We start from the raw sequence: 26,474 nt of genomic DNA, 5'->3' as shown, positions 1-26,474 counted from the left end.
GCTAGAAAAAGAAAGACATCTGTATGAGTTTGATTTGTTAGAGTATACAAACGTTTTTAGGGGTTACGGGGGTTAAGTAACACAATATTTAGAGTTAATAAGCTATAGTGGTATAAAGTTGTCGGAAACATAACAAGAGATTGTTTCGAAACGATGTATTTATAGGGACTTAAACTTATGTTGCCTCATTTACAATAATCTAAAGAGCATTTGAAGGCATCGGCAGTCGCTTACAGTTGTGAAGGCTCCTATTGGTCAATCCCCCACCGCGCCCACTTATGACAACATTGAATCTTGTCAGGCTCTTCCGGGCATGTGCAGCGCTGTCAGATCCTGTAAACAAAGATAAGTTTCATGTGATAGTTTAATCTGCACCAACTCTGTCAACCGGCAATGAACCGTGGAAACCTGATGTTCAAAATTTAACCTCTCCCACCCCCAAAAGTTTTTGGTCTAGGACAAACTTCTAATGCTAAAGCAAAATGCTACCGTTAGCTCATTAGCAGACAGTCATTGTGGAGGAGTTCAAGTGAACAGGTGGAGGTGAGGAGATGGCCTCTGTTCGCTGGGCTTTCCGCTGTGGATCATGGACACCGAGCAGGTCTGAGTGGCTGTTTGCTGCTCGCTGCATCCAGAAGGAGGAGAAGGACAGGATCGGGCAGTTTGTGTTTGCTAAGGATGCTAAATCAGCCATGGTGGGTCTGCCCTTTTGTTTTAAGACTCTTCATTTTCCAACAAGTACAGGTGATCTGCTTAAGACTGTCCATTAGTGTTGTTTTTCATTACTTTCTCTCTGTCACCCCTTCAGGTTGGCAGGTTGTTGCTAAGGAGATTTGTATGTGAAAGGATGGGAATCCCCTGGTCAGAGATAAGACTTGAAAGATCTCCCAGAGGGAAACCTTACCTCGCAGCCCCACTGAAGGTTCATTCCATGTCTCAAGTATTTTTAAACAATGTATACAGTGCTAAACACAATAATCAGCTCACCAATGTTTAAGTCATCAATGCCTCAAATTAATGGCATATTGCTGATCTACAAAATATTTTTTGTGTTCCTGAAATGATTGATTCACCAGCAGATGCATGCTGTTTCATCAAAGTGATATTTTTTATGCTGAAATATAATCAATGTAATTGGCTTTTACAGTTATTTACTTGCAAAAGAAAAATGTTTTATTAGTTGTTTGTTATTGTTGATTTATTCTGACTTCTCAGAAAATTTCAGTGTGCTGGCTCAAGTTTGGAGTTTGAAATTTCTCACTCCTGTTCAAAATGATGAAATTTAAGGGACTCTCAGAGAAAGAAAGAGTCATAATTGAAGCAATTCCTGATGATGGATGGTTTTCTCATTTCTGTAACAGCACATCTACTAACAGTATATGATGCACTGTAGAACAGGTGAATCATAAACTGTATCACATTTTGCTATCTTTGCCTGAGCTTTAGAATATTTTTTATTATTATTAAACCTTTATTTAACCAGGAAAGACTCATTGAGATTAAAAATCTCTTTTCCAAGAGTGTCCTGACCAAGACAGCAGCAGCAAAATTTTGATAATAGTATTATATTTATACTGGGAACTAATATGAATGGTTTGGTTATAATTTTTAAATAGCTTTCTCCTTTTGGTGAACTCTAAAAGTCAGATTATGTGCTCAAAAAATCTTTGGATTTGAAGAAAATTTAGACCAGCTGGTCAATTAACTGATCCGCTAATAAAAGAGAAAATACAGTTAAAGCACTTAATAACTTGTCAGTGGCCCTTCAACAACACTTTGGTTGCGGACTTTTTGAAATTTATCTTCTTAATTTGGTCCAAAACAGGCAGATCGTGGTTTATTCTTATTAAAAACTTCATAACTTTGCTTAAGCTTGGGTTCCCTGCCAGAGGGTCTTAGGAAGGCAAATTCAGTTTCAACTTTTAAATCTCTTCTTGAAACCCATTTTTATTGTCTTGCTTTATATTGACCTTCTACTTGTCTTACATTGTTTTATTGTTGTTTTATGTGTTCTCAAATGTAGTGTGTTTTCTTGAAAAGCCCCTTGTAACTTTGTTTGAAGGGTGCTATTTAAATAAAGCTGGACTGGTTTGGGTAACAGCTTAAAATGAATCCATGCATTTTTTTGTTATGCCTTGGAAATAGTTTCTGGGTGGTAAATTTGCAAACACATTATAAAAAGGTACACTATTTGATTTCTGTTGCACTCTCTTTGTACAGGTTGGTTCTGATTTAGGTGCAGAACCTGTCGCCTGGAGTTTCAACCTGTCACATCAAGGGGACTATGCAGTGCTCGCTGCAGAGAAGGGGATGCAGGTGGGAGTGGATATCATGAAGACCTCAATGCCAGGTAAATACTCAGGTGGAGAAATGTTGAAGCACTTTTTGGTAACAACTGGCAGATATTTTGAAATGACACTTTTATGATTTGGGGAAACAAATATTATTGCAAATCCAGAGACAGAAACAATGGAGACAAAGTAACATATATATTTTCTAAAAAAGAATAGACTGACCACAAGTTTGAGCATCCTTTTCTTGTTTAAATGTGTATTTAACAGCCAGTTCCATAAATGTAAGCATTGACACTTCCAAGCATGATGCAGTAGTGGTAGTTTTCACATTTTTTAAGTTGACCACAAGGGGTCACTGTTGCCTTGATAATGTAAAAACTGCATTTGTGTGTGTGTGTGTGTGTGTGTGTGTGTGTGTGTGTGTGTGTGTGTGTGTGTGTGTGTGTGTGTGTGTGTGTGGTGGTGATTCTGAGGAAACTGCTCTTAAAATACAGAAGTTGTGTGGACATAATTTTCCTTTGTCCGTACATCTTCCTCTGCTTCCTCTTCACCCTCTTCCCTCTCTTTCCTTCTGTCCTTGTCTTTCCCCTCTGTCTGCATCTCAATCCTTTGTTCTTTTTGCACTCCCCCCCCCCCCCCCCCCCCAACTCTTTCCTCCTACAGGTAGCAGCTCAGTGCCAGAGTTTTTCCGCATCATGACTCGTCAGTTTACAGCGTACGAGTGGAGTGTCATCCAATCAGCTGGCTCAGAGCACCAGCAGCTCGCCATGTTCTACCGCCACTGGGTAACCATGGCAACCATACAACCCTGCCATCGCATTGCATTGCTTGGCCCCACAAGCTGTGTGTCCTGCCCCTCTAATTGTTGCACATGTGTTTGAAGAAAATGAGAGGAGAAAATAACATTGTTGGTGGCCTTTAAGACACACACACACACACACACACACACACACACACACACACACACACACACACACACACACACACACACACACACACACACACACACACACACACTTTTGAGCATTTTGTACCCACTCTTCTCCTCATTTTCTTCATTCTCCTCACATTTGGTCCTTCTATCTCAGTGTTCTTCCACACAAATACATAAGAGGTCTTTGTTTCCCTTTCTCAGCTTTCGTCCTTTTGTCTTCTCATATTTTTTCTTCCTTGCCAGTGCAAACACTCACAAGTGAACAAGCACACAAACACACACACACATACAGACGGACAGCAACAGAGATGGTGGTGCTAAGTAAAGATGTTGTGAAATTGAGAGGGTGGCACAGAGACGTCAAGCTCTGATATCATCACAACACTGTTGACTAATGGTAGAGTTCGACGGTTGCCATAGTGATTAGCCTTGTAACACTGTTGTTGTGGCTCATTAGTGCCTGAGAAGGGTTTTGGCTTCACACACAAACATACATGAAATATCTTTTGAATACACACTACTTTACATGTGTGCATGGATTTCTGTTTGTTCATTTTCACAGTTAAGTACACATAAACACACATTAATAGACTGTCCTTCATAGAATAGAATACAATAGAATATAATAGAATAGAACTTTATTTGTCATTGCAACAAGTACAATGAAATTGCAGAAGCTCTTCAGTCAGTGCAAAACAGTGTGAGGTGCAAACACAAGTAAAGTAAAGTAAAATAAGATACAAAATAAAAATAAAATAAGAAAATATATATTTATATATACATATACACATACACACACACACACACACACACATATATATATATATATATATATATATATATATATATATATATATATATATATATATATATATATATATATATATATATATATATATATATATATATACATATATATATATATATATATATATATATATATACCTGCCTTTCGGAGGTAGCAGGAATGGTGCAGTTCTTCCAGTGTGAGGAGAGAGCAGTCAGTGATGTTTCTGACCGTGTTGATGGTCCTTTTTATTGACGTCCTCTGAGCCACTGTGCAGCACACTGCTGTGACTTCAATTTCGTTCTTGTTACAATGACAATAAAGTTCTATTCTATTCTGAAAGTCTCGATCACCTCGGGTCTTTAAACGGGTTTTTTGGACCACGAGGTAAAAGTGATCAGCAGACCTCAGGGATCGCGAGGGAGTGTAGATATAATTCAAAGGTCAGAGATGTACTGCAGTGCTGGTTTACAGTCATGACTGTGTTTCTTCTTTCTTTCTCACAGGCTCTGAAGGAGAGCTTCATCAAAGCTATCGGCATAGGTCTGGGCTTCAACCTGCAGAGGGTGGAGTTTCACCTGTCGGCCGAGCCGCTCACACAGGGCAGGGTACAGTGTCTGACCAAGATGTACCTGGATGACGAAGAAGAGGTGGACTGGATATTTGAAGTGAGTGTGTTTGATAAGCAAGAGTTTTTAAAAAATAAAAAATAAAACAACCAAGAACTTAGGTGGGATTGATTTCTCTGTCCTCTGTCAAATGAAACATTTGAAAGCACAGTTTGTAGTCAAATTAAAGACTCCAGTAATTCCCAGATTAGACATCATGAACATTTTATACACATCATGAATCAATTTTTAGGTGAACATCACTGTGTGGTTTACGGCAAGAGGTTGCTCTGCCTACAGTGTGACATTCACTAATTCAGTGACATTTTTTAAAACCTGCCAGTCTATCACTGTTTTTGTACTAACTTTTAATTCTTGCATTTGATACAGAGAAATGTCAGTTTTGCTACCTTGATAATTAAGAAAAGATGTTAAATAGCATTATTGTCATGAAACAGTCGAGGATATATACTGTAAACCACCTTCCTGTTTGTTTATTGATAAAGACAACATGCTTAGGGTTAAGAGCCCATAACGGAGGGTACAACAAGTGAGGAAGAAGCAAATTTGTTGTTTATTTGCCTCGGGAGTCACCAGGTCATATCTAATTTGTCCAATCCCAGCTGGTCCTGATTGGTTGCTAGGCAGCATAATGGTAATGATAAACTTCCTGGAGGTCAACAGTCTATGGGTCAATGCTGTAGTTCAGAGCTATAGCTCTGCTGTAGTTGTGTATGGCCTGTCGTATCTACACTTGACATGACTGGCCGTCGTTTTAAAGGAAAATAAATAAGGGTGCGTCCATATGGGATAATTTAGAATACATATCGTGAATATTAAGAGCTAAAGATATAAAATACCTCAAAACAAATGTATTTCATTTTTTCAACTTCAGATAGTTTGATAAATGGTTGTTGGTAACTTGTCATAAGTCTTTGTAAGAACATGTAAAGAAGCAGGTTTGATGAGCCTCCAGGTAGCAGATGGGTCTAACAGATGCACAGGGACTATCCATGCTCTTTTCCCCAGTGCCCCCCCCCCCCCCCCCCCCCCCCCCCCCCTCAATAAGCATCTGCAAAGTGAATCACAGGTGGTCTTTCTGACAAATACACACATGAGATTGTAACAGGAAGGGCTCTCAAGTGGCCCTCATACCCCTCTAACACCACAACAAGAGATTAGAGGTGCATCAGAGCACAACACTCATCTTTTGCCCTCTCCCCTCTCCTTTTCCATTTCCCATTTCAGCTCCCATGTTCAGCTCCTCCCCTTCTTGTTGTCTTCCTCACCTACAATCCACCTCCTCTCTACTCTGCTTTGATGGGTCCTCTTCTTCTTCTATCTTCTCCCATCTTTCTTTTGTCATCTCCTTCCTTCATTTTCATGTTACTGCTCTCTCTTTTTCCCCTCCTCACCTCTCCTCCCACCCTTTGGGTTTTTCCTCTGTTCTCCCCTCCTCCCCTCTTTTGTCCCTGCCCATTGGTGGCAATATTAACATGTGACTGTTAAAAGGTTAGAGCAGCTTTGAAAAGCTGCCTTGAAACCTCTCAGGTCAGGAAGCTTTAATGCTGTTTTAGTGTCTGTGTTTTCACACCAGAGAATATCAGCTCACCACGATCGATCAAAGGGGAATTGAGTAACAGCATGGTACTGAATGTTTTATTTGTTTTCATACAAAATGATTAAAAGTTGTCACAAGAATCAGTGAAGTAAATGTATAGAGACAAAAAATGGGCACATACTGTTGGAGTGAAATATTTCTATGAAGCTGTCTTATTTTTTAGTTTTCAACAAACTTCATTAATTATGTTCTAGCATTAGCATTTAGTTCAGGGGTGGCCAACCAGCCAGAGACCAAGAGCTGCAAAAATTACCATAGTACTACAAAGAGCCACATCACACGCGGTCTTTCCAACACACTTCTTCTCACACATAAACAAAATGACATAAAATGAAAATCAATTTGTTTTCAATCTTTTCAAAGCAAGATTTGTGTTTGCAAGTGTATTTGAATTTGTACTTGGAGCCGTGTCAAAGTAAATTTCAGTTTTTACTGCAGAGGAGACAAAGTTCTATCTATCTATCAATCAATCAATCTATCTATCTATCTATCTATCTATCTATCTATCTATCTATCTATCTATCTATCTATCTATCTATCTATCTATCTATCTATCTATCTTTCTTTCTATCTATCTATCTATCTATCTATCTATCTATCTATCTATCTATCTATCTATCTATCTATCTATCTATCTATCTATCTATCTATCTATCTATCTATCTATCTATCTATCTATCTATCTATCTATCTAAATAGCTATGAGCATATGAGCGATGAAAAGAGTACATGTAGAGAAGAGAAACTGAAACTTAAGTATCAATGTTGTCACCCAAGTACTTGTTAATACTGATCCCACTATATATATATATATATATATATATATATATATATATATATATATATATATATATATATATATATATATATATATATATATATATATATATATATATAAATTATGAATGGATCGAAGAGCTGCACACCAAAAGGCAAAAAAGCCACATGTGGCTCATGAGCCACAGGTTGGCCACCCCTGGTTTAGTTTTTTTCATCTTGATCATTAATAGAAACAGAACAGAGAAAAATTCAAATCTTTAAGCTTAATTTTTTGGGGACTAAAAATTAAAGGTTATATGTCACAGCAAAAGTCACAATCCAAAGTTCTAGAAAAGAAATGCTGTACTCTGAAATTTGAATCAAAAATGCAAGCAGCATGTTGCAACTAACATCATCAAACTTTTAAGCACCTACAGACTTTTCAACCTGTTCCAAACCCTGTATGCATGAGTACCCAGCAGTAATATTGAACTAAGAAGTTATACCTCCATGCAAATGTAAAGCAAGGTGCTCTATTTGGTTTCTTTGCTGCTGGAGTTTCTTTTTGGATGTTGTTTGTCTTTCTGCTCTACGCTCCATTTTTTTTCTCAAACTAATAAAGAAACAGACCTGCTTCTCACAAACCAAACAGCGAAACATAAATGTATTTTAGGGGTAAGGGTAGCCTTGGCACCCATGGCCACCCTTTTAGTCCTGCTGCTGACAATCTAGCTAATTCCTCTCATTTATGAGAGTAATAAGCAACAAAAGTAATAAATGTTTCACAATAACAGAAAGATACAATATACCACGTCTGAAGTAAAGTATGCAATCATGGGGAGTAAATATTGAAATAACAGAATGGCAGTTATTAAGTGCCCCTGCAGATGTGGCAGAGTATGATTGGTAATCAAACTCTGAACCACATACAAACAACATTCAACAAAAACAGACTTGATAAGAAAACTACATTCCAAACAAAAATCAGGACAAAACAAAATTATGATGAGTAAATTGTAAAACAGATATCCAGCTATAAAATATGTCAACAACAATAACAGTAGCTATAAAATATTTGAAAAGCTCAGTATTGACCAGAAGATCAAAAAGCACCTAAAATCAATCAGAGAACAGTCTGGAAAGATCCATAGACCTGACACTGCACTAATACACCTGAGTGAAGCTCTTCATCCCCCACTGTGCCTTGAGAAACTGCGACACACATCATTATTTGAGATCAGTGCATGATTGCAGTGACCCTGAGAGGTCAAATGAACCCGTACTTAATCGATTTTTGGGATTTGTCTCTTATGTAGCTGGACACGCTCAGAGCTCAGTGTTAACAGAGAGATGAGAGGAGCAGGGAGGCTGTTGGCTGCGTGTCCTCTGGCTCTCTGTGAGCTGATTTGTTAGATCAGAGAGCAGCAATGAGACTTATTACTTCCTGCTGACCTCTGGTGATGTCATCATAGCAGCCCCTGGACACAAAAGCACACAAAATAAAACACGTGAGAAATAGACTTACAAAGCCAGTACAGTTCTTTAAACACAAAATGACATTAATAAAATTACTCACAGTTTTCCACTACTTCTATTGATTTTGCTATCTGCTATTCTGTGACAAATCCACAGCTAAAAACACACATCCCACCACCTGTCACTCCCACATACACAAACTCAGCATTTGGCTTTAAATGCACAAGTCTGTCAGTATGGCAACAAGGCCAGGTGTGACGCAGATTGCATTTGCATTTGATTTGGAAAAGTTAGAGGTGAGTTCCTGATCAAAAAACAGCATCAAAGTCACCGACTCCCTTGAAAGATGGACGGTATGTCTTATAAAGACAATATTGTTAATTTGGAGCTATGGTGCGTTGTAGGGATCAGGCAAAGAGACATCAGGTTGGTGCAGTGCACAATGCAACAGGTTCTTGAAAAGTAAAATGACATTTTTGTTCTCTTCTCTGCTAATCCGTTGCATCAAACCCCATTTGTAGCACCAAAAGAAACAAAAGCAAACCGAAATATCTGTGAACAAAAAAAAAACATGTCTGGACTTAAATCACTTTGAAAAAAACTAATTATATGAAGGACACCATGTTTGAGGGAAATTTATTGGAATCAGGTTTAGAATCTGATTTGCTTTTATTCACCAAGTATCTCAAGAAAACAAGGAATTAGACTCCGGTTAACCACACCCCCCCTGTACAATTATTATAAACACACACTAAATATTGAAAAAATAGAAAAAAATAGAGCTTAAGTAGTGAGATAAAAATAAAGATAACCATAAAATTAAGGAGCTTTGTACAGAGAAAAACAAAAATATATACATAAGTTAAAATAAAATAAAAAACATAAAATTGAGAATATGAAAATAGTGCACTGAAAAGGATGTCAAAAACACACAAAGCACATTAAGTACAAGAGAGCGCAGTACCGAGGCGACCATCCGCGGCACCATCTTGGATGCTAAAGGTGTGTTACCTTTAAAGGAGCTGTGAGCACTATCTGTGAAAGCTAGTGTTTTTCAGGGATAAAGACTGGTTTCCCATGAGTGCTGGCACTCACTTTCGCTAGAGAGTGACTCTTACTGAGGTGTGAGTTTGTTTTGGAGCAAATGGAGAGCAGATCTTTTTGTGACAATGACAAGGTATTGTTTTTATTTACAGTTACATAGAGCTTTGTCTGAAATGTGACAAGTATTCTTTGAAAACTCAGTTTGAAGCGTGGTTTGGTACCAGGCTATATTTGGCGCCACTCACAACCCGTCGCTTTGAGACAAGTTCATGGTCCAACGTATAATGTAAGTAAACCTTGGTTACATCCAGCCAGTGCTCCTCTACCAACTCCAACCTCACCAAGCAAAGCAAATGTAACCGCATTTGTTATTTTAACGATAGTCGCTTAAGTTTGAACAGACCACTGCAGAATAACTGCTGCATGAGGGTTTAAATAAACATTATCACAAACAGCTTAACCTGTGTCTTAACCTTTAGCTAGTGTTTTAGCCTTTAGCCCATGCTCTTTCACTTTCCCGTTAAGCTTTCTTCTGCTCCTCTGTCCTTTTTCTGTCTGACAGTACAGCTCTGTTGTCCACCATTACTGCAAAATTAATCCAATATGTTGTTTTTCACAGGGGAAAAACACAGATCTCTCTTCTAACTCCAAAACTCTGTTAGATGGTGTGGTGTTGTCATAGGGACTACGTGCCATAAATCAATCCTGCCCAACCCAACCTGGAGCTGAATAATTGCATTTTATAATAACCTGTTTTGGTGCTGATAATCTTGTTTTAAGTTGTGGATTATGATCAGACATTTGTCTAAAAGTGAGACTTTTTTTTAAGATCACTGAGGAACTCTGTTGGCCTATGTCTCATGTGAACATGAAGGAAGCTGCCTTTAAAGCTTACACTGCACATTGTCAATGTCGGCTTTCCAAATTTTGCTTCCCTTTTGAAGAAGCCGTTGTGTTGCCCACCTTTGTAACTCGCATCTGATTTTATGACCTCTAACAAGATGCATTAGACAGAGGGAGTGATAATCTTCAAAATGTGTGTGCTATATGTAATAATAAATGTGACAACAAGATGGATGCAGTGATCTCAGGTGATATTTGAAAAGGTAGGCCCTGGATTTAAAGATACGCACAATTCACAGGTTTAGAACAGGACCAAATTTGGCAGCATGCATTAAACATTCATAACATAAAATGGATTTAGAGTTTAAAGCTTCAAGCTCAGAGTTGACAGATTTCAGTGAATATGTAGAAGCCTGATATCACTTCAGCAGCTTTTGACTTGTAAATGCAGTGGATATCTGAACATCATTCAAACACAGTAGATATTTACATCTGTACATCAAATAAATATATTCTGAAAATAACATTGGAGTTGTCATGTAAAGTGTGTTATCTTGTGATGATACACATATGAAGTAGTTGTCTCATAGTTCAAGTTGTCTCACTTTTTCTGTAATATTTGTGGATACATAAATAACAATGCACTCTAAGTGTTATTTAATGTTGTGCTTGTGTTTCTGAAAAGCTGATGCCTGTCTGTCTGTCTTGTCTTGATGTTAATGCCTTTCTGCAGGAAAGCATGCTGGGTGCTGATCATCACGTTGCAGTAGCTCTTGGACCAGCAGATAAGCCAGGCCTCTCAGTAAGGACAAATAACATTTACACTATCAACATTTACTACTGGGTTTTGAAATGTAATTAAAATATAAATTTGAAGAACAGTTGAGCTAGAGTGGATGAACAGACCTTCATTGAACAGCTAAAGAGACAGAAAGTTGTGCCCAGGTGATAAAAGCCTTGAGCAGTGAGTACTGGACTTAGATTTTTAGACAGACCTTTATCGAAAAAAACAATTGAGGCAGTCAAACTCTGTCAAAGCCATAGATGAACATTTCCACAATAATTGAAATGTATCACTGTGATTTTACTTTTACACTTGACAAATGAAGAACTTAACACTGTAATAATGAAGTAATCAGTAGTTTGTATTTTTACTTCATTCTATTTTTCTCACCTTTAGCCGTCTCCTCCTCCTGCCACAACTTTCACACTGCTGTCATTCAGTGACCTCATCACCTCGGCCTCGCCTCTGACGGAGGAAGACCCCGCCTACTGGGACAGCTTTGAGATGAAGGCTGAAGCCCCGCAGAGGCAGGGAGATACACAGACAACCCAATAACGCCCTGTCTCACACTGACTCACCCCAAATGCACACACTGACACACACACACACACACACCTTTCAAAAGGGAGCACATAGATTGACAAGGAAAGCTGCTTTTCCGTTCAACACAAGTTTTATTTATAGTGTCAGAAATGGCAGGTTTGTCTCAGAGGATCTCAGAATCTATAGAGCATCTGACACCTTCTGTCTGCAAAGCTTTAGACAGAGAAACTCAGTTAAGAGACCACACACACCCAAGTGCATCCAAATATCTATTAATAAATAGACGGACATCCTGTAGGTTTTGGCTTCCTGTCACAATGTGATGTCTATGTTTTGCAAAAAAATATATGTATATTCTAGGATCATTTCTCAGATGTTACTCCAAGTTTTTTATTTTTTCTACTAAAGTCTGTTTTTTCTCAACTTTTCATTTTTTGAAGCCAAAGTTAATGAAACTAAAAGTAAATTTACCAGTTTTATTTTCTTCCCTCTGTTGTCTGTGTCCCATCATTCTTTCTGTCACACGTGTATGTGCATTGAGCAGTCATAACTCACTACAGTTAGTCATCAATATTCGCAAGCATTTTAAAATATGTCAGCCCAGTTAATGACTCCATGCAAAAAATATGATGTAAAAGAAAGAACAGCAGCCAGTGAAAGCATTGTTTTTTATGTTTGATTGATTATGTGGTGAAAAAATGTGCAAAAACACATTAATTTGTTGTATCGTGGCTTAAATCAGAACCAGAGAAACTTTCATTGTCACACATAAAATATGGATTCCTGGCATCGCAGCCCTAAATGTGTGTGAAGTACTCATTAGCTGTGAGTCTTTCTCACTTCCTCTGTATTTCCAAGTATCTTTGACTCTGTTATCTCCTACAGGTTTTCGTCTGTCTTTTTCTGCATCTCTCTCTCTGCTTTCTCCATCTGGTTGTGTCTATTTCAGTAGAGGACATTTAGTTGACTTTCACACTCTTACTCTCTCTTTTTATTTTGCTGTTCATGTCAGCCCCATTTTTCTATCCCAACTACATCTCAAGTATCGTCAGTCTGCAGCTTTATGACCAGTTTCTGCATGACATTGTGTGAATTTCTATCTGCAATGATAGACTTTCTCCTCTGTAAATGAACTGAAGGAAATCAAGCTTTTAGAGGATATGTGTGCACAGTACATGCAGTCTATTGAGCACACACTCCACCTCTGAGCTGAGAACTATTACATAAACGCATGAAGAGGCTGCTGCAGAACATTTGTCATTTTACTGTAATTATTTGGGAAACATGACACATAAATTAAAGCAAAATAAGTGAGTTATTTCATCTGTATCTTGAAATCAGTTTTGAGGAATGCTTAAAATGTTCCAAACTTGTAGTTTGTCTAGTTTGTAGATTTATGGACCAGGTGTGCGTTAGATGAGCCCATTAGTTCTTCTAACAAATGTAAGCAATGCCAAATGTTGGTTAACTGTTAAGACATACTTTAATTTTAATTTAGCAACGCTAAATGCTAGATAGGGCTGCTCACCTCTCCCTCTGAAAGTTAGAACTTGTGCCCTCAGAGTTTTGTTACCTAATTCCATCCTGGTCTTATTTCTACTTATAATGTTTAATTGCTAATTTAAAGGTTCCATATTATGCAAAAATCACTTTATTAAGTCTTTTAGTGAAATTTGTAGGTCTTTGGTTTTCCTCCCAGCCCACAAAATGTGATATTTAATGACAAAACCTGTACTTAGTGCTTTTGAATGTAAAATCCTGAGCTAAAACGAGCTGTTTGGATTTTGGGGATTTGCCGACGTCAGCAATTCCCTTTTTTGACCAATCAGGAGCAAGTCTGACCTGATTGGTTAACCTGAGCAGATACCCCCGAACCACCTCCCTGCTGTTCCCCTGAGGAGAATGCCAAGGTTGAAGAAACATCACTGCTCTGTTTTTGGCTGTAAACAGCCACATAGTTACACAAGCTTCCCATCTCAGGGGAAGACAAGACTGAGTGGCTAGAGTTGATTTATCAAGGAAATGTGCCAGCTACACTCAGTAAAACTGTGCATGTGTGCTAGTCACTTCAGGACGACTGCTTTTCCAACTTTGGACAGTACAACGGAGGGCTATCGAATATACTGGTCCTGAATCGAGGCGCATTACGAACTATCCGCCAACAAACCTCAGACCCTGGAAATGTGAGTATTTTAAATGCTGTGTGCTGTGGAGCAGATGTAAGAGCTTTTCCTCAGTGTCCCCCCTGTCCCTGTGTTAGCTTCAGGATGCTAACTTTAGCTGCAGTTAGCCTGTTGTTTTAGCCTGTAATGTTACGGTAAACGAGCTTCGCTGTTTTCTTAACATTGTGCACTGGGAGCTCGTGGCGCCGCTCTCAGTGACGCGTAAGAGCAAGGCGATATCAGCAGTGGCTCATTTACATATGAAGGTCACGCCCACTAAATCAGAGCGTTCCGAACAGAGGGGCTATGAGAGCCTGGAAACAATGCTGCTGTGCTTGATTTATTGGCTTTTTGGACCAAAACATGTTACTACCATTTCATGAAGACATTAATGATCCATATTAAACTGCAGAAAAGGAGCAGAATATGGGACCTTTAAGTCCTATTCTGTGCTGATCATGACCGCTATTGTCGTTATAATGCATCTCTGACGTCCGTTTCATTTTGTTGCTGCTTGTCTGTACCCCTATCCGTCTGTAGGTCAAGGACCAAATTATTGGGGAATTATGTTTCTCACAAACAAAAATTGTCTGAACTGCCATGCCCTCACAAACACAACCTGCCACTTAACCCTGTGTCAGCTCAGCGGTGATGTACACCTGCTATTTGACACCTGTGCACCTGCTGCTCAGGTTGAAGTCAGATATTGCTTTTTTGATTTTATTTTCTACCTTCTTGTCCATTTGAAAGCTAAATCATTTGTTATCCTCTCCTATTTTCAGCATCAAACCATCGATTGTGCTTTTAGCCTTTCAGGGAAATCATTGGTATTGATGAACTGGCAACCCTGCTGTTTAAATGTCTTCATGGAGGTCATTTTCTATGCTTGTATGTGAGATATAGCTCATATTATGTCAGTGAAATACTGCAGTCACTGAAGTGCATGTTTTTGAAGTGTGTGTGCACTGAGTAGAAGAAATAGAGCTTGAAAACACACAGTCATTGCCTCCAGATGGAGTGAATTAGTTTGCCTCCTCACCGTCTTAAATCTTGTGTTCTCTGCTGCAGTGAAGGAGGAGAAGAGGGGTCAGACTGGAGTCACCACAGGCCCCCCTCACAGGGAGACCATTTTTAGTCCCCTCAGGTTTACTGGTGGATCTAAAAGGAGTACATAGTAATGGATTTTTCAATGCGCCAAGGAGTGTTTTGGGCATCAGACAGTGTTTACCCTGTAAAAGATGTGAGAGGGGTGAGACTGGTTTAAGCTGTGTGGATTTTGCCTTCATGTTTGGACTTCCTCTAGCAGATTTTAAAATTAGTTTGTTTCAAAGCTGCAGAAAAGGTTCTTGTTGTTAAACAATATCTTAAAATAAACAATTTTCAATGATCGTTTCAGGCCTTTTAAACTGACTGTAATTGGGCCTTATGTACAGAAGCTCAAATCTTAGTGGCACTAGTCACAGTAACATTTCTTAGCCCTTTGCATTAAGTGTTGTTCCCACTCTCCACAATTCCATGCCTCAAGTTGTCTCATTAAATAAACATAAAAAATCCCCAGAACTACTCTTAAAAATCAGCTGCTCTCAAATGAGTCATTTTGTTGTCTATTAATCAAACAAATAGGCTGTGCATAAGTGAGGAATATACCAGCCTACACTCCTCCTATGTCTTTACTCCATCTACTGAGCTGTCCCATGTTTTTGTTCTGTTTTCCCGGGGAACTCCTGTGATTTCCATGATCAAGGAACCCCACTCACCGAGTTTGTCATGTCGTCTGATGAAAGATACACATTCACATACCCAATTATATCAAATTTCAAAGCTTTTTTCTCTGTGACTTGGCATCTCATATCATCATACAGTTGGTGCATCTCCAGCTGCATGCAGACAAGCAGGAACTGTATTGATTTATTTGGATAAGGCCACCACCTCCTGCCCTATTTTCAAATCCAACTGTCAACAGCTATCGATAAACCCCAGAGTGTACCGCTGTGTTTCTAACATGTAACATGGAATTAATATGACTTTGGAATTGTCATTGATGGTGAATGTGGCTGTACATGTTATAGTATGATTGGGATTACCACTCCTCTTCAAATGCTATCTAGCAGTGTTTTCTTTCTTAACAGCAACAGGAAACAGCCAGTAGGTTGGCAGGCGTTTACTTCTTTTAAAATTTGTTTGAAAAGTTGAATGAAGTGCCACACTCTTGATTGTATGCTTTCACTTGAAAGACAGTTTTGAAACACACAGATCATTCAATCTACCTGTTCATGGGGGATAAAGCTCATTTGCTTAAAATAGTTGCTCATTATGCTCTCTGGATGTTTTTTTTTTTTTTTTTTTTTTTTTATCTCAAAGCACATGTAGGTATTCCCCACTGCTTGCATTGCTTAGACTTACAGTGGCTATCATGAGTATTCACCCCCTTAGATGTTTTACGCTTTTAGTGCTTTCAGAAATCAATCATGGTCAATAAAATTAGGCTTTTTCAACACAAAAATGTATTGGAAAAAACTCTTTAATGTCAAAGTGAAACAGATTTCTACAAAGTAATGTCAATGAAATAAAAATATATAAAAAAATATAACTGTTTGCATAATTATTCACTGCCTTCAAGTCAGTATTTCGTAGATGCACCTTTGGGTGCAATCACAGCAGTGAGTCTGTGTGGATAAGTCCCAATCAGTCTTGTACATCTGCCCACAGCAATTTTGCTTCATTCTTTTTTTGCAAAACTGCTCAAGCTCTGTCAGGTTGCATAGGAATCAGGCATGAACAGCCCTTTTCAAGTCCAGCCACAAATTCTCCATAGGATTGAGGTCTGGGCTTGGACTCGGCCACTCCATAACATTTACCTGGTTCTTTTTCAACCATTCCTGTGTAGCTTTTGCAGTATGCTTCGGATCATTGTCTTGCTGGAAAATAAATCTTCTCCCAAGCCGTAGTTTTCTTGCAGACTAAATAAGATTGTCCCCCAGGATTTCGGTGTGTTTTCTAGCATTCATTCTGCATCTATCTTTACAAGCCTTCCAAGTCATGCTGCTGAGAAACAACCCCACAGCATGATGCCACCACCACCATGTTTCACAGTGGGGATGGTGTGTTTTTGGTGATGTGCAGTGTTTGGTTTCCGCCACAACAAAACGTCTTGTCTGATGGCCAAAAAGCTCAATTTTGGTCTCATCAGACCACAGAATCTTCTTCCACTTGACCATGGAGTCTTCCACATGCTTTTTGGCAAACTCTAGTCGAGATCCTATATGAGTTTTCTTCAACAGTGGCTTTCTCATCACCACTCTCCCATAAAGCTTTGACCAGTGAAGAAGCAGGGCAGTAGTTGCTATATGCACAGTCTCTCCCATCTCCGCAGCTGAAGCTTGTAACTCCTTCAGTAGTCGTAGGGGTCTTGGTTTCTTCTCTCACTAGTCTCCCACTTGCACAGTCACTCAGTTCACAAGGGTGTCCTTATCTAGGCAGATTCACACAAGTGTCATATTATTTCTTGATAATTGATTTAACTGAACTCTAGGAGATGTCCAATGCTTTGGAGTTTTTTTTATCCATCCCCTGAATTGTACTTATTCAGTAACCCTTTTTCTGAGTTGCTTGGAGTGTTCTCCTGTCTTCATGGAGTAATGGTAGCAAGGAGTACTGATCCACCAGTCTGGATCCTTCAGACACAGGTATTTTATACCTCAATCACTTCAAACACCCACACCACTCAGGGGATCTTCATTTCACTAATTGTGAGACTATTGGCAACAATTTGATAGACCTCTGTTGAATTGGACCATTTGATTAAAAAGGGGGGAGAATAATTATGCAAACAAGGATATTTCTTTATATATTTTTATTTCATTGACATTACTTTGTAGAAATCTGTTTTCACATTAACATTAAAGAGTTTTTGCCAATACATTTTTTGTGTTAAAAAAGCCAAATTTTATTGACCATGATTGATTTATGAAAGTACTAAAAGCGTAAAACATCCAAGGGAGTGAATACTTATGATAGGCACTGTACTTATTTTTTGGAAGATGTTTACTGTGGACATGTATCATTAAAGGCTGTATTCAACTTTTAAGACATGTTCTGATTTTCCAAGTTATAGGCCATCAAATTTATATATATATATGTACTGTGCTGTGGTGTCAAAGAGTAGGCACTGTTTGTGTCTGGCTGGCCACTCAAAAATATAGTCAAAGGATTTTTTTTCTCATACTTACTCGATTCTTTTGTACTTCTAAGGAAATGTGATGCCACTTTGATGCAGCTGGAGGCTTGAAGTCAACAAAGAGGAGGCTGAAGCTGCACTGAATGAAGCTTTTCCTTTATCTTTTCAGGCTTTGAGGTCCACGTTTGTTCAAATATTAAACAATGTCAGTACAACTGAGGCCTGAACCACACGTATATGGATATATTCAGAAGAACAGTGGATTGGTCATGCCCTCTAGTATTAACTGTCAGTCACTCAGGCTGTTTACACTCAACATTTTACCATCGCAATTTTGCATTCCCATATTGATTAACAGAGTCAACAGCAACATGTTACTATGTTTTAGAAAAGCACTGCCTGACCAGATTGGGCAGATTAATGGCAATAGGTGAAAATATTATATTCATAAATCAGTGTGGGGTGAACATTAGAGACAGTTAAAATAACTTGAAATACACAACTTAAATTCTCGTAGCACCATATATGGCCCCTGCACCTCATCCTTGTCAGGGCCTAATATGGACCGGAGAGAAAAGTTTATGTAGTGTTTTTTTTCCTTAAACAGAAGTATGAATGATTTAATCACTGCTGTGCTCTGTCCACTCGGAGCAGTTTTTCCCTCAGTGTGAATGTAATAAAAAATACAGCTTGTCAAAGAGCTTTTTCAGTTAGTGCACATGCACCTCCATCACTGTTTAGTTTTCTCTTCCTTTGATACATGCTCCACCAAGCTCACAGTGTGATTAGAAAGATACGCCTCATTTAACACAATCAAAACGCCCGCACACGTGCTCACATACACACACAAACAAACTAACTGAGGCAGGTCGGTCATGTAATACTACATAGCTTAATCAGTGACATGTTTACAGCTGCTGACTTTTTCTGATTACAGAGGCATTGGCGGTGACAGTCTACTGCAACCTACAAAAATCTGAGCTTTTTTTTTTAGCTTTTTGTAGTAAAAAAAAATCTACTGTATGAGTATTTTTCAGGCAGAAAGGAGATTATCCAGTAAATACTTAAATAGTGTGCCACATTTTTTATTTTCCTGCAGCTCATTGGCCCACTGATTGGAGCCACATCAAAAAGCAATATTGGAAAATTACAGAAAATGGTAGGGATGCAAAGTGCTGAACTTTAGGGTCAAAAACAAGCTTTTTTGGCACAAATGTAAGTCTTACCTATCATCTTAATGTTTGTAAATGATACATTGTCTACATATATAATGTGTATTGCAGAGTGACATCAGAGGCAGCATAACCTTTACGTTACTGATTCAATATCATAATCCCCACTTTGCATGTGTGTGCAAAGTTAGTGTTGCTGGGTTTTAAAGGTCCCATATAATAAAAAAATCACTTTATTAAGTCTTTTAGTGAAATTTGTGGGTCTTAAGCTTTCCTCCCATCCCACAAAATGTGATATTTAATGACAAAATCTGTACTTAGTAGTGCTTGTGAATGTAAAATTCTGACCTAAAACGAGCTGTTTGAATTTTGGGGATTTGCAGACGTCAGCAATTCCCTTTTTTGACCAATCAGGAGCAAGTCTGACCTGATTGGTCCACCAAAGCAGATACCCCCCAATCCCCCTCCCCCTCTCCAGTGGCAGGGAGGAGAATGCCGAAGTTGAAGAGCCATCACTGCTCTGTTTTTGGCTGTAAAAAGCCACATAGTTCCATGCACAAGCTTCCCATCTTGGGGGAAGACAAGACTGAGTGGCTAGAGTTGATTTATCAAGGAAATGTGCCAGCTACACTCAGTAAAACTGTGCATGTGTGTGCTAGTCAATTCACGGTCGACTGCTTTTCCAACTTTGGACAGTACATCAGAGGGCTAGCGAACAGACTGGTCCTGAATCCGTGCGCATTACCAACCATCCACCAACAAACCTCAGACCCTGGAGAGCTTTTCCTCAGTGCCCCCTATCTCTGTGTTAGCTTAAGGATGCTAACTTTAGCTGCGGTTAGCCTGTTGTTTTAGCGTGTAATGTTACAGTAAATGAGCTTCGCTGTTTTCTAAACATTGTGCACTCGGAGCTCATGGCACCGCTCTCAGTGACGCGGAAGAGCGGGGTGGTATCAGCGGTGGCTCATTTACATATGAAGGTCACGCCCACTAAATCAGACCGTTCTGAACAGAGGGGCTATGAGAGCCTGGAAACAATGCTGCTGTGCTTGATTTATTGGCTTTTTGGACCAAAACATGTTACTACCATTTCATGAAGACATCAATGATCCATATTAAACTGCAGAAAAGGAGCTTAATACAGGACCTTTAAGTAAGGTCAAAAAGTAAATCTAGTAGTTTTAGTACCAACAAAAGTAAACTTGATTAAATAAAATGTCTTGTGTCAACCCTTGTCTGAGTTTGGTTGATTTAAACTTGTTTAAACTTCTTCAGGTAGTTGAACTAACTCAAGCTTTCACGTTAAAAAAAAGAAGTTACATTAAACAGTGTAGCTATTGTTGGTGCATTAAAGGAATCACAGTCAATCAATCTTTGCTTATAAAGCTTCTCAATGGAATAGTTTTTGGCCTGTCTAAGTTCCCATGACAACACCACACGGGCCAATGAAGTTTAGCAGACATTACTTCTGCAGGCATTTTTTAATTTTTTGATTGGTTTCATTCGTGGCAGTCGCTTGCTGGCCAGTGTTGATTACATCAAAGTGCCTTTAAATGATTATGGATGCAAATTCAAGAGCAGTTTTGATCTTTGGAAATGTTAATGATCAATTTTAAACATACTCTCTTAAGAAAAAAATAGATTTGTTTATTGACTACAACAATACAAAAAAAAATTATTTCCCTAACTTACACAGCAACTACACAATATAACAGACCTGCTTTTAAAGGCCCATAATTGTACAAAGTTGCTGGAACAACCTTAAGTAGTGCATAGCTAGAGAACATCAAGATGTGTACAAGTTGATTAAAGTGCAGAATATAAACATGCCGAACAGCCTTGTAAAAGTCATCTCTGCAAATCACACAGTCAGGGTGGGTCCACTAAAAATGTCCCACTCATACAGGTTGCACAGCTGTTATATTGTATTTAGCTTGGTAAAAAGAAAGCCTTCATGTTTCTACGAGCAAAGCTAGCCAGAAACTTTTTTTCTGTTATTTTATTGATCTAATTTGGAAAAATATTCAAATAACCATATCACAACTTTTCTGAAAGCTCATGAATTTTTCAGAAGTCTATTTCCCTGACAGCAGACAGAGGCAGACACATCTCTACTTGAACTGTGTGTCACCAAAGTAAAACTTATCTTAATCCTGAACCAAACATCTGACTGAATACCTGATCCTTTGAGCCGTAGGAGCAGACAAAACGTCTAGTAAGACAGATTTTACTTCATCTTCTTCTTTCCCTGGACTATACAAACAGGCACAAATACACACACAAACACGTGCTGTGCATACACCAGTTTTTTCTGTAACAACATTTGCTCCCTCCTCTGTGCACAGGACATGTGGCCTGAAGACACACATTCACACGGCTAAATCACAACCTCTGTAGCTGTCCTATATTCCATATGTAACTGGGGCACCTACATGCAGCCAGCTGTGTTAATGCAAGTGTGTGTGTGTGTGTGTGTGTGTGTGTGTGTGTGTGTGTGTGTGTGTGTGTGTGTGTGTGTGTGTGTGTGTGTGTGTGTGTGTGTGTTTGTGTGTGTGTGTGTGTGTGTGTGTGTGTGTTTGATCTGCACAAATGCAATCCACCGCTGCAGGCAGAGCTCCAGCATCACTCACAAGGGCATGATGGGAAAAAGGGGATGGGTGAAGGCAACAGCCGAGTGACTCTGGATCCCTGTGGGAAACAGAAGAGCTGCAGGAGGGTGAGCAGAGGTTATGAGGCAAAAGATGAAGAAAACACAACAAAATGATGAGTAGAGGTCTTCATAAGAGGTTAAATAGCTGTAATAACAAAGAAGGCACATGTTCTTCTTCTTCTTACCAAATAATAGAGGAAGCAGGAAGTCAGTTGCTTAAATCTCCATTAAATTACCTATATTTTGACAATTTAGAGGGACCCTATCCCCAGATTGAGCCATTCCTACCACACAGTGATGACAACTTTAGGTTTCGGGCTCCTTTAGTCATGCATTACAAGGAAATACTTATCTATAGTAGCTTCATTGAGTCAAAGCAATGTTGTAAGGGGCTCCAGGAGCTGTTGTTTTGTGAAGGGAGATGAAGAGAAAGATCTTTCAGAAAGTCAGGTGAAGAGGACATGAGGTTGAAAAAAAATGAAATTGATTAAAAAACATGAAAGTGTCTAATTTTTTTTTTTTTAAATGAATTAAATTTATGTAGCAACTTGAAAGCAAAAAATTTCAGATACTATAGAATGTGTTGTTTTTGACTGTCTGGTAAACTCATCCAAAGCATTGCTTACCAAGCCCATGCCAGCTCTGCCAACATCAGCCACACCCAACAAACCAGTTTATTACAGTTCATACAAAGACCTGGAGATTCTTGTTAAGCTGTGTTACATACAGCACAAAGCAGACTCAATTAGTTTTTTTCTAAACTTTAGACCTGTCACCTTGTTAGAATTTAAGTTGCCATTCAGTTGAGTATGAAATCATTTATTTTGCAACATCCCTTGTCATAGCTTTTAGTTTTAATGCCCTTGCAAAGGTGGTAGCACAGCAAAGACTCTGGAGGTCACATTTGTTGTGATCAAAAATGACTGCAGCCCTTTGATGATACTATAGTTTAATTGTAATAGCCACAAAAAAAAAAAAAAAGAATGGGATGGAACTCAATTCCTGCCGACATTACAGACTGTGCAAGCTTCAGTTTTTTGAAGTGAACTGAAATTATGGCTAGAGGAAAAACCATTATGTGATCACTGATCTGATACTATGACCAGAGACAATGAAATGCAGCAGCACGTCTGGTCTTTAACCGGCCCAAAATAGCACTTGTCACCCCGCTGTTAATCTCTCTTCACTGGCTTCCAGTGGCAGCTGGAATAAAATTCAGAGCTCTTCTTCTGACATACAGAACACTGACAAGAACAGCTCTTATACCTGGGGTCCCTCATCCAGGTCTACGCTTCTTCTCACCCACTACGCTCTGCTCGTGAAAGACGCTTCGTGCTCCCAGCCAAGCATGGCTCTGAATCTCTAGCCAGACTCTTCTTCTTTGTTGTGCCAAAATGGTGGAATGACTTACCTAACTCTTTACGACCCGTAGAGTCCCTTTCCACTTTTAAGAGATGTCTGAAGATTCATGTGTTCAGGCAACCCTTATGCACTAAAGCTGACCCTTCTCCTCTTTGTCCTCAGGGGTAGGATGAGTCAGGAGGACTCAGACCCAGCACTAAGTGAATATTCAGCACAATGTTGTTGAAGGTTGAACAATATTGTTACAGCGATTAATTGTGGTTGGCTATGGCTACATTATTCTACATGGGGGAAAAAAAAATATTTTTACACTCAATGGCAGCACCTGCAGCCAAATAACTCATGGCACTTTGTCACTCTAAGGTTTTCCCTTTTGCCTAAATTCTTGCTTGTGATGTACATCACTTTTGACAAAAGTGTCTGCTAAATGAAACTGTTGAACTGTAGAACTGTAGAGTTTTAATTGTGTTTTTTTATTTTTAGTGATGGACTGCTGTTTAGTTTGTATTATTTTAAATGCAAGGAGGCTTGTGGTATAGATTGTATTGTGGGTTCTTTTACATCTTCCTGCCCATGGCCCACAGATGAAAATAAGCTCTATAGCTAACTCTGGCTTGCCAGTTTTCGTTGTTTTGCATAGTCCCTGTCAAATAAACCAATAAAATTTGAAAAAAATAAACAAATACTATGCTTCACGGTGCGCTACGATACAGTATGTTGTGATATAGTTAGTTGGGATTTGATCAAATCAGATAGAAAGGAGCATTTTGTTTTATAATAATACAACATCAGTTCATTTTGTAATAGTACGACAAAATATGATACATTTTATGAGTGAAATTTGTTTTTTACTGCTAAGATGAGTTAAAAATGTGATGGCAGTTAAACTTAGAAAAAGCCTTCCTATAAAAATTTATACACAGTAGCTGATTAAGAAATTAGTAATCATAAAATTCTCAGGTGATCTTCAAGGGTGCACAAATTACTGCGCTAACAAATTTGAATATATGATATAAAAATCAGAATTGTGTATTTTTGTGAGATGTTCTGAGCAGTAAGATGCATTTATGACTCGGCCAAACGTGAACTTAAACCATGATTGAAAAAGTGTCTTAAAGCTCATGTTCCTTGGCTTTCTCTGTGGGCTGAGCACGATCTGAAATGCAAAAAAAAAAAAAAAAATTGACCTCAACACAAATTTTCTTGGTTTCTTGCCACATAAAGCATATTTGTATGTAGAGTAAGTTTTTAAAGATGAAGAGAGCTGCTGCCTTTGTGACTCTGTGTCTTGAATGTCTACTCTACTGAATACAACCAAAAATGTCTCCTAGAGATTTAAATCACTTTAATGAACATAAGGAATTTTCTTTAGAGTTTACAGAGTCTGATATTACTGGGCTGCAATTCAAACAGCTGTGCTTACAAAATACACTGCAGTCTACACACATACACACACAAAGCAATTCATCCCTATCCACAACCGTGCACTTAAAGCAGTTATACAAACCAGCTACATCCACACCTGCATGCTTACGCACACAGACACACAGAATTGTTTTGACAGCGTGAAGATCCTGTGGGAGCCATCATGCACTGACCCAAAAATAAACCTCACTGTAGGGAAGGAGACAAAGGGCATGGACATCACACACACACACACACACACACACACACACACACACACACACACACACACACACACACACCAGCACATTAAAGACTATACACTTGCAGATCTTTGTGTTTTGATTTCCAGCTCTAATATAGATGTACACAGATGACCTTTCTCTGTGGTATCACACACTCTAGTCAGCATCGGAAAAAACATTGTTCCCCAGCTGCTTCATCTCCATATAGCTCGAGTGCATGATGGATTATCCTCATCTAACCAGCACTGCTTGAGAGTTATTTTTCGAGGAGTATTTTACCAAACAATAGGTGCCTGTGACCTCCAGCAGGTTAGCCAAACCTGCAACAAAACAAATCAACAGCTCCTGACAGAGACAAACACTCTACATCACAGAGGTCAAGGACTCCCTGCTAATTAAAGACAGAATTACAGAGAATATGTCTTTAGCATAACAACATGCTGCCATTGTGTAAGGCCTTCCCATTCATTTTCAATGGCTCTGTTGTTCAGTGACCACTTCTGCATGCTTGGCCTCAGAGTTAATGAGGTTTAGCTCAGTCGTCTCCGCCTGGCACTAAATTGGAAAAGCATACAAATTTGTCAAAGCTTTTTCTTTTAACCACTTGTTTTGTACAAGCAAAATTTCACCCTGCTTCACATCAACAGCAGAATATATCACTCATTGTTAATCTTTTCTTCAGGAAACATAAAATAAGGCTGTTTTTATCAGAGTGCTGCAAATTGCAAAAAGTTTGGTGTCAATGACCGACAAATGATGATGATGATGATCCACTCCAAATACAAAGATTACGAAAAAGAGATGAAAAAATTCCAAGAAACGGACAAAAAAGAGAGAGCTGCTGCAAAAAGCAGCCATAGCCAACAGGGCAGCGCCTAGCAACAAAGACCAGAAGTCATGTACATACCATGCCAAAACAAACGGACAGCATTTAAATGCATATTTACAGCTTGGTTCAAATAACAGTTTGGGTCTGAAACGCTGATTACACTATTTGAACACATTGTACAGGGGGTAAATTTTTTTCTCACTCCGCAGTTTAGAAGATATTAGGATCATTTGATCACCAATCGGACACACAGCTCAGCTCATGTGACTGACAGGCCCCCTATAGCTGTCAGAAAGGAAGCCCAAAGCCTGTGTCATATCAAATATGGCTGCATCCGAGGAATGGCTTCATTTCATGGTTTCAGAAACAGACCGGTAATGTCACGGAGACTACATCCATGTTTTATATGGTCTGGACGCTCTAGCGTAATGTAAAGAATCCACAAGGTAATTGTTGTGCATTAAGGCTAATTCATTTCTAATCAATCCTTAGAAGGAACCAGTTATTGATACCCATCCCTTTGACAAATGCAGCCAATTATTCATGCAAATAGGGCAAGTTAACACAAAACATGGAAGCGACTTAGGCCATTAATTCTAATTCTATTGTTTTTCATAAAGGTGTCAAGTCGAGTGGTGTTAAAAGTTGTACGTTTCTTGAAGGAATACACAAAAATTTGTTGCAAGCATAGCGGTTTCTCCTTTGTACCTGACACTAATGTGTGATGTATTGAAACATCGTAAATTTCCATTTGGTTCTTTATGTGAATAAATGCACGTA

The 26,474-nt window shown here is 38.8% G+C and overlaps 1 protein-coding gene across 1 annotated transcript; it reads left to right on the top strand.

Annotated features, from left to right (window-relative positions):
- The first annotated feature begins 37 nt into the window (after nucleotides 1–37).
- aasdhppt (aminoadipate-semialdehyde dehydrogenase-phosphopantetheinyl transferase) lies at nucleotides 38–14,092 on the top strand. Its single transcript, XM_074680409.1, has 7 exons — nucleotides 38–695; nucleotides 809–922; nucleotides 2,221–2,350; nucleotides 2,958–3,079; nucleotides 4,522–4,683; nucleotides 11,100–11,168; nucleotides 11,547–14,092. Exons 1-7 carry the CDS (start codon nucleotides 552–554, stop codon nucleotides 11,703–11,705), a joined length of 900 nt encoding a protein of 299 aa, XP_074536510.1. The 5' UTR covers nucleotides 38–551; the 3' UTR covers nucleotides 11,706–14,092.
- Nucleotides 14,093–26,474: the final 12,382 nt, after the last annotated feature.

The sequence above is a fragment of the Halichoeres trimaculatus genome, unplaced genomic scaffold (genome assembly GCF_033239565.1).
Source record: "Halichoeres trimaculatus isolate MK-OKI-2021-1 unplaced genomic scaffold, fHalTri1.1 fHalTri1_scaffold_9, whole genome shotgun sequence".
Taxonomy (NCBI): domain Eukaryota; kingdom Metazoa; phylum Chordata; class Actinopteri; order Labriformes; family Labridae; genus Halichoeres; species Halichoeres trimaculatus.
This window is presented reverse-complemented; position numbering and strand designations above follow the sequence as displayed.

Coding starts and splice junctions, on each gene's coding strand:
- aasdhppt (XM_074680409.1), top strand. CDS start 552: ATGGCCTCTGTTCGCTGGGCTTTCCGCTGTGGATCATGGACACCGAGC. Junction 2,351..2,957: donor CATGAAGACCTCAATGCCAG/GTAAATACTCAG, acceptor TTCCTCCTACAG/GTAGCAGCTCAGTGCCAGAG. Junction 3,080..4,521: donor CCATGTTCTACCGCCACTGG/GTAACCATGGCA, acceptor TCTTTCTCACAG/GCTCTGAAGGAGAGCTTCAT.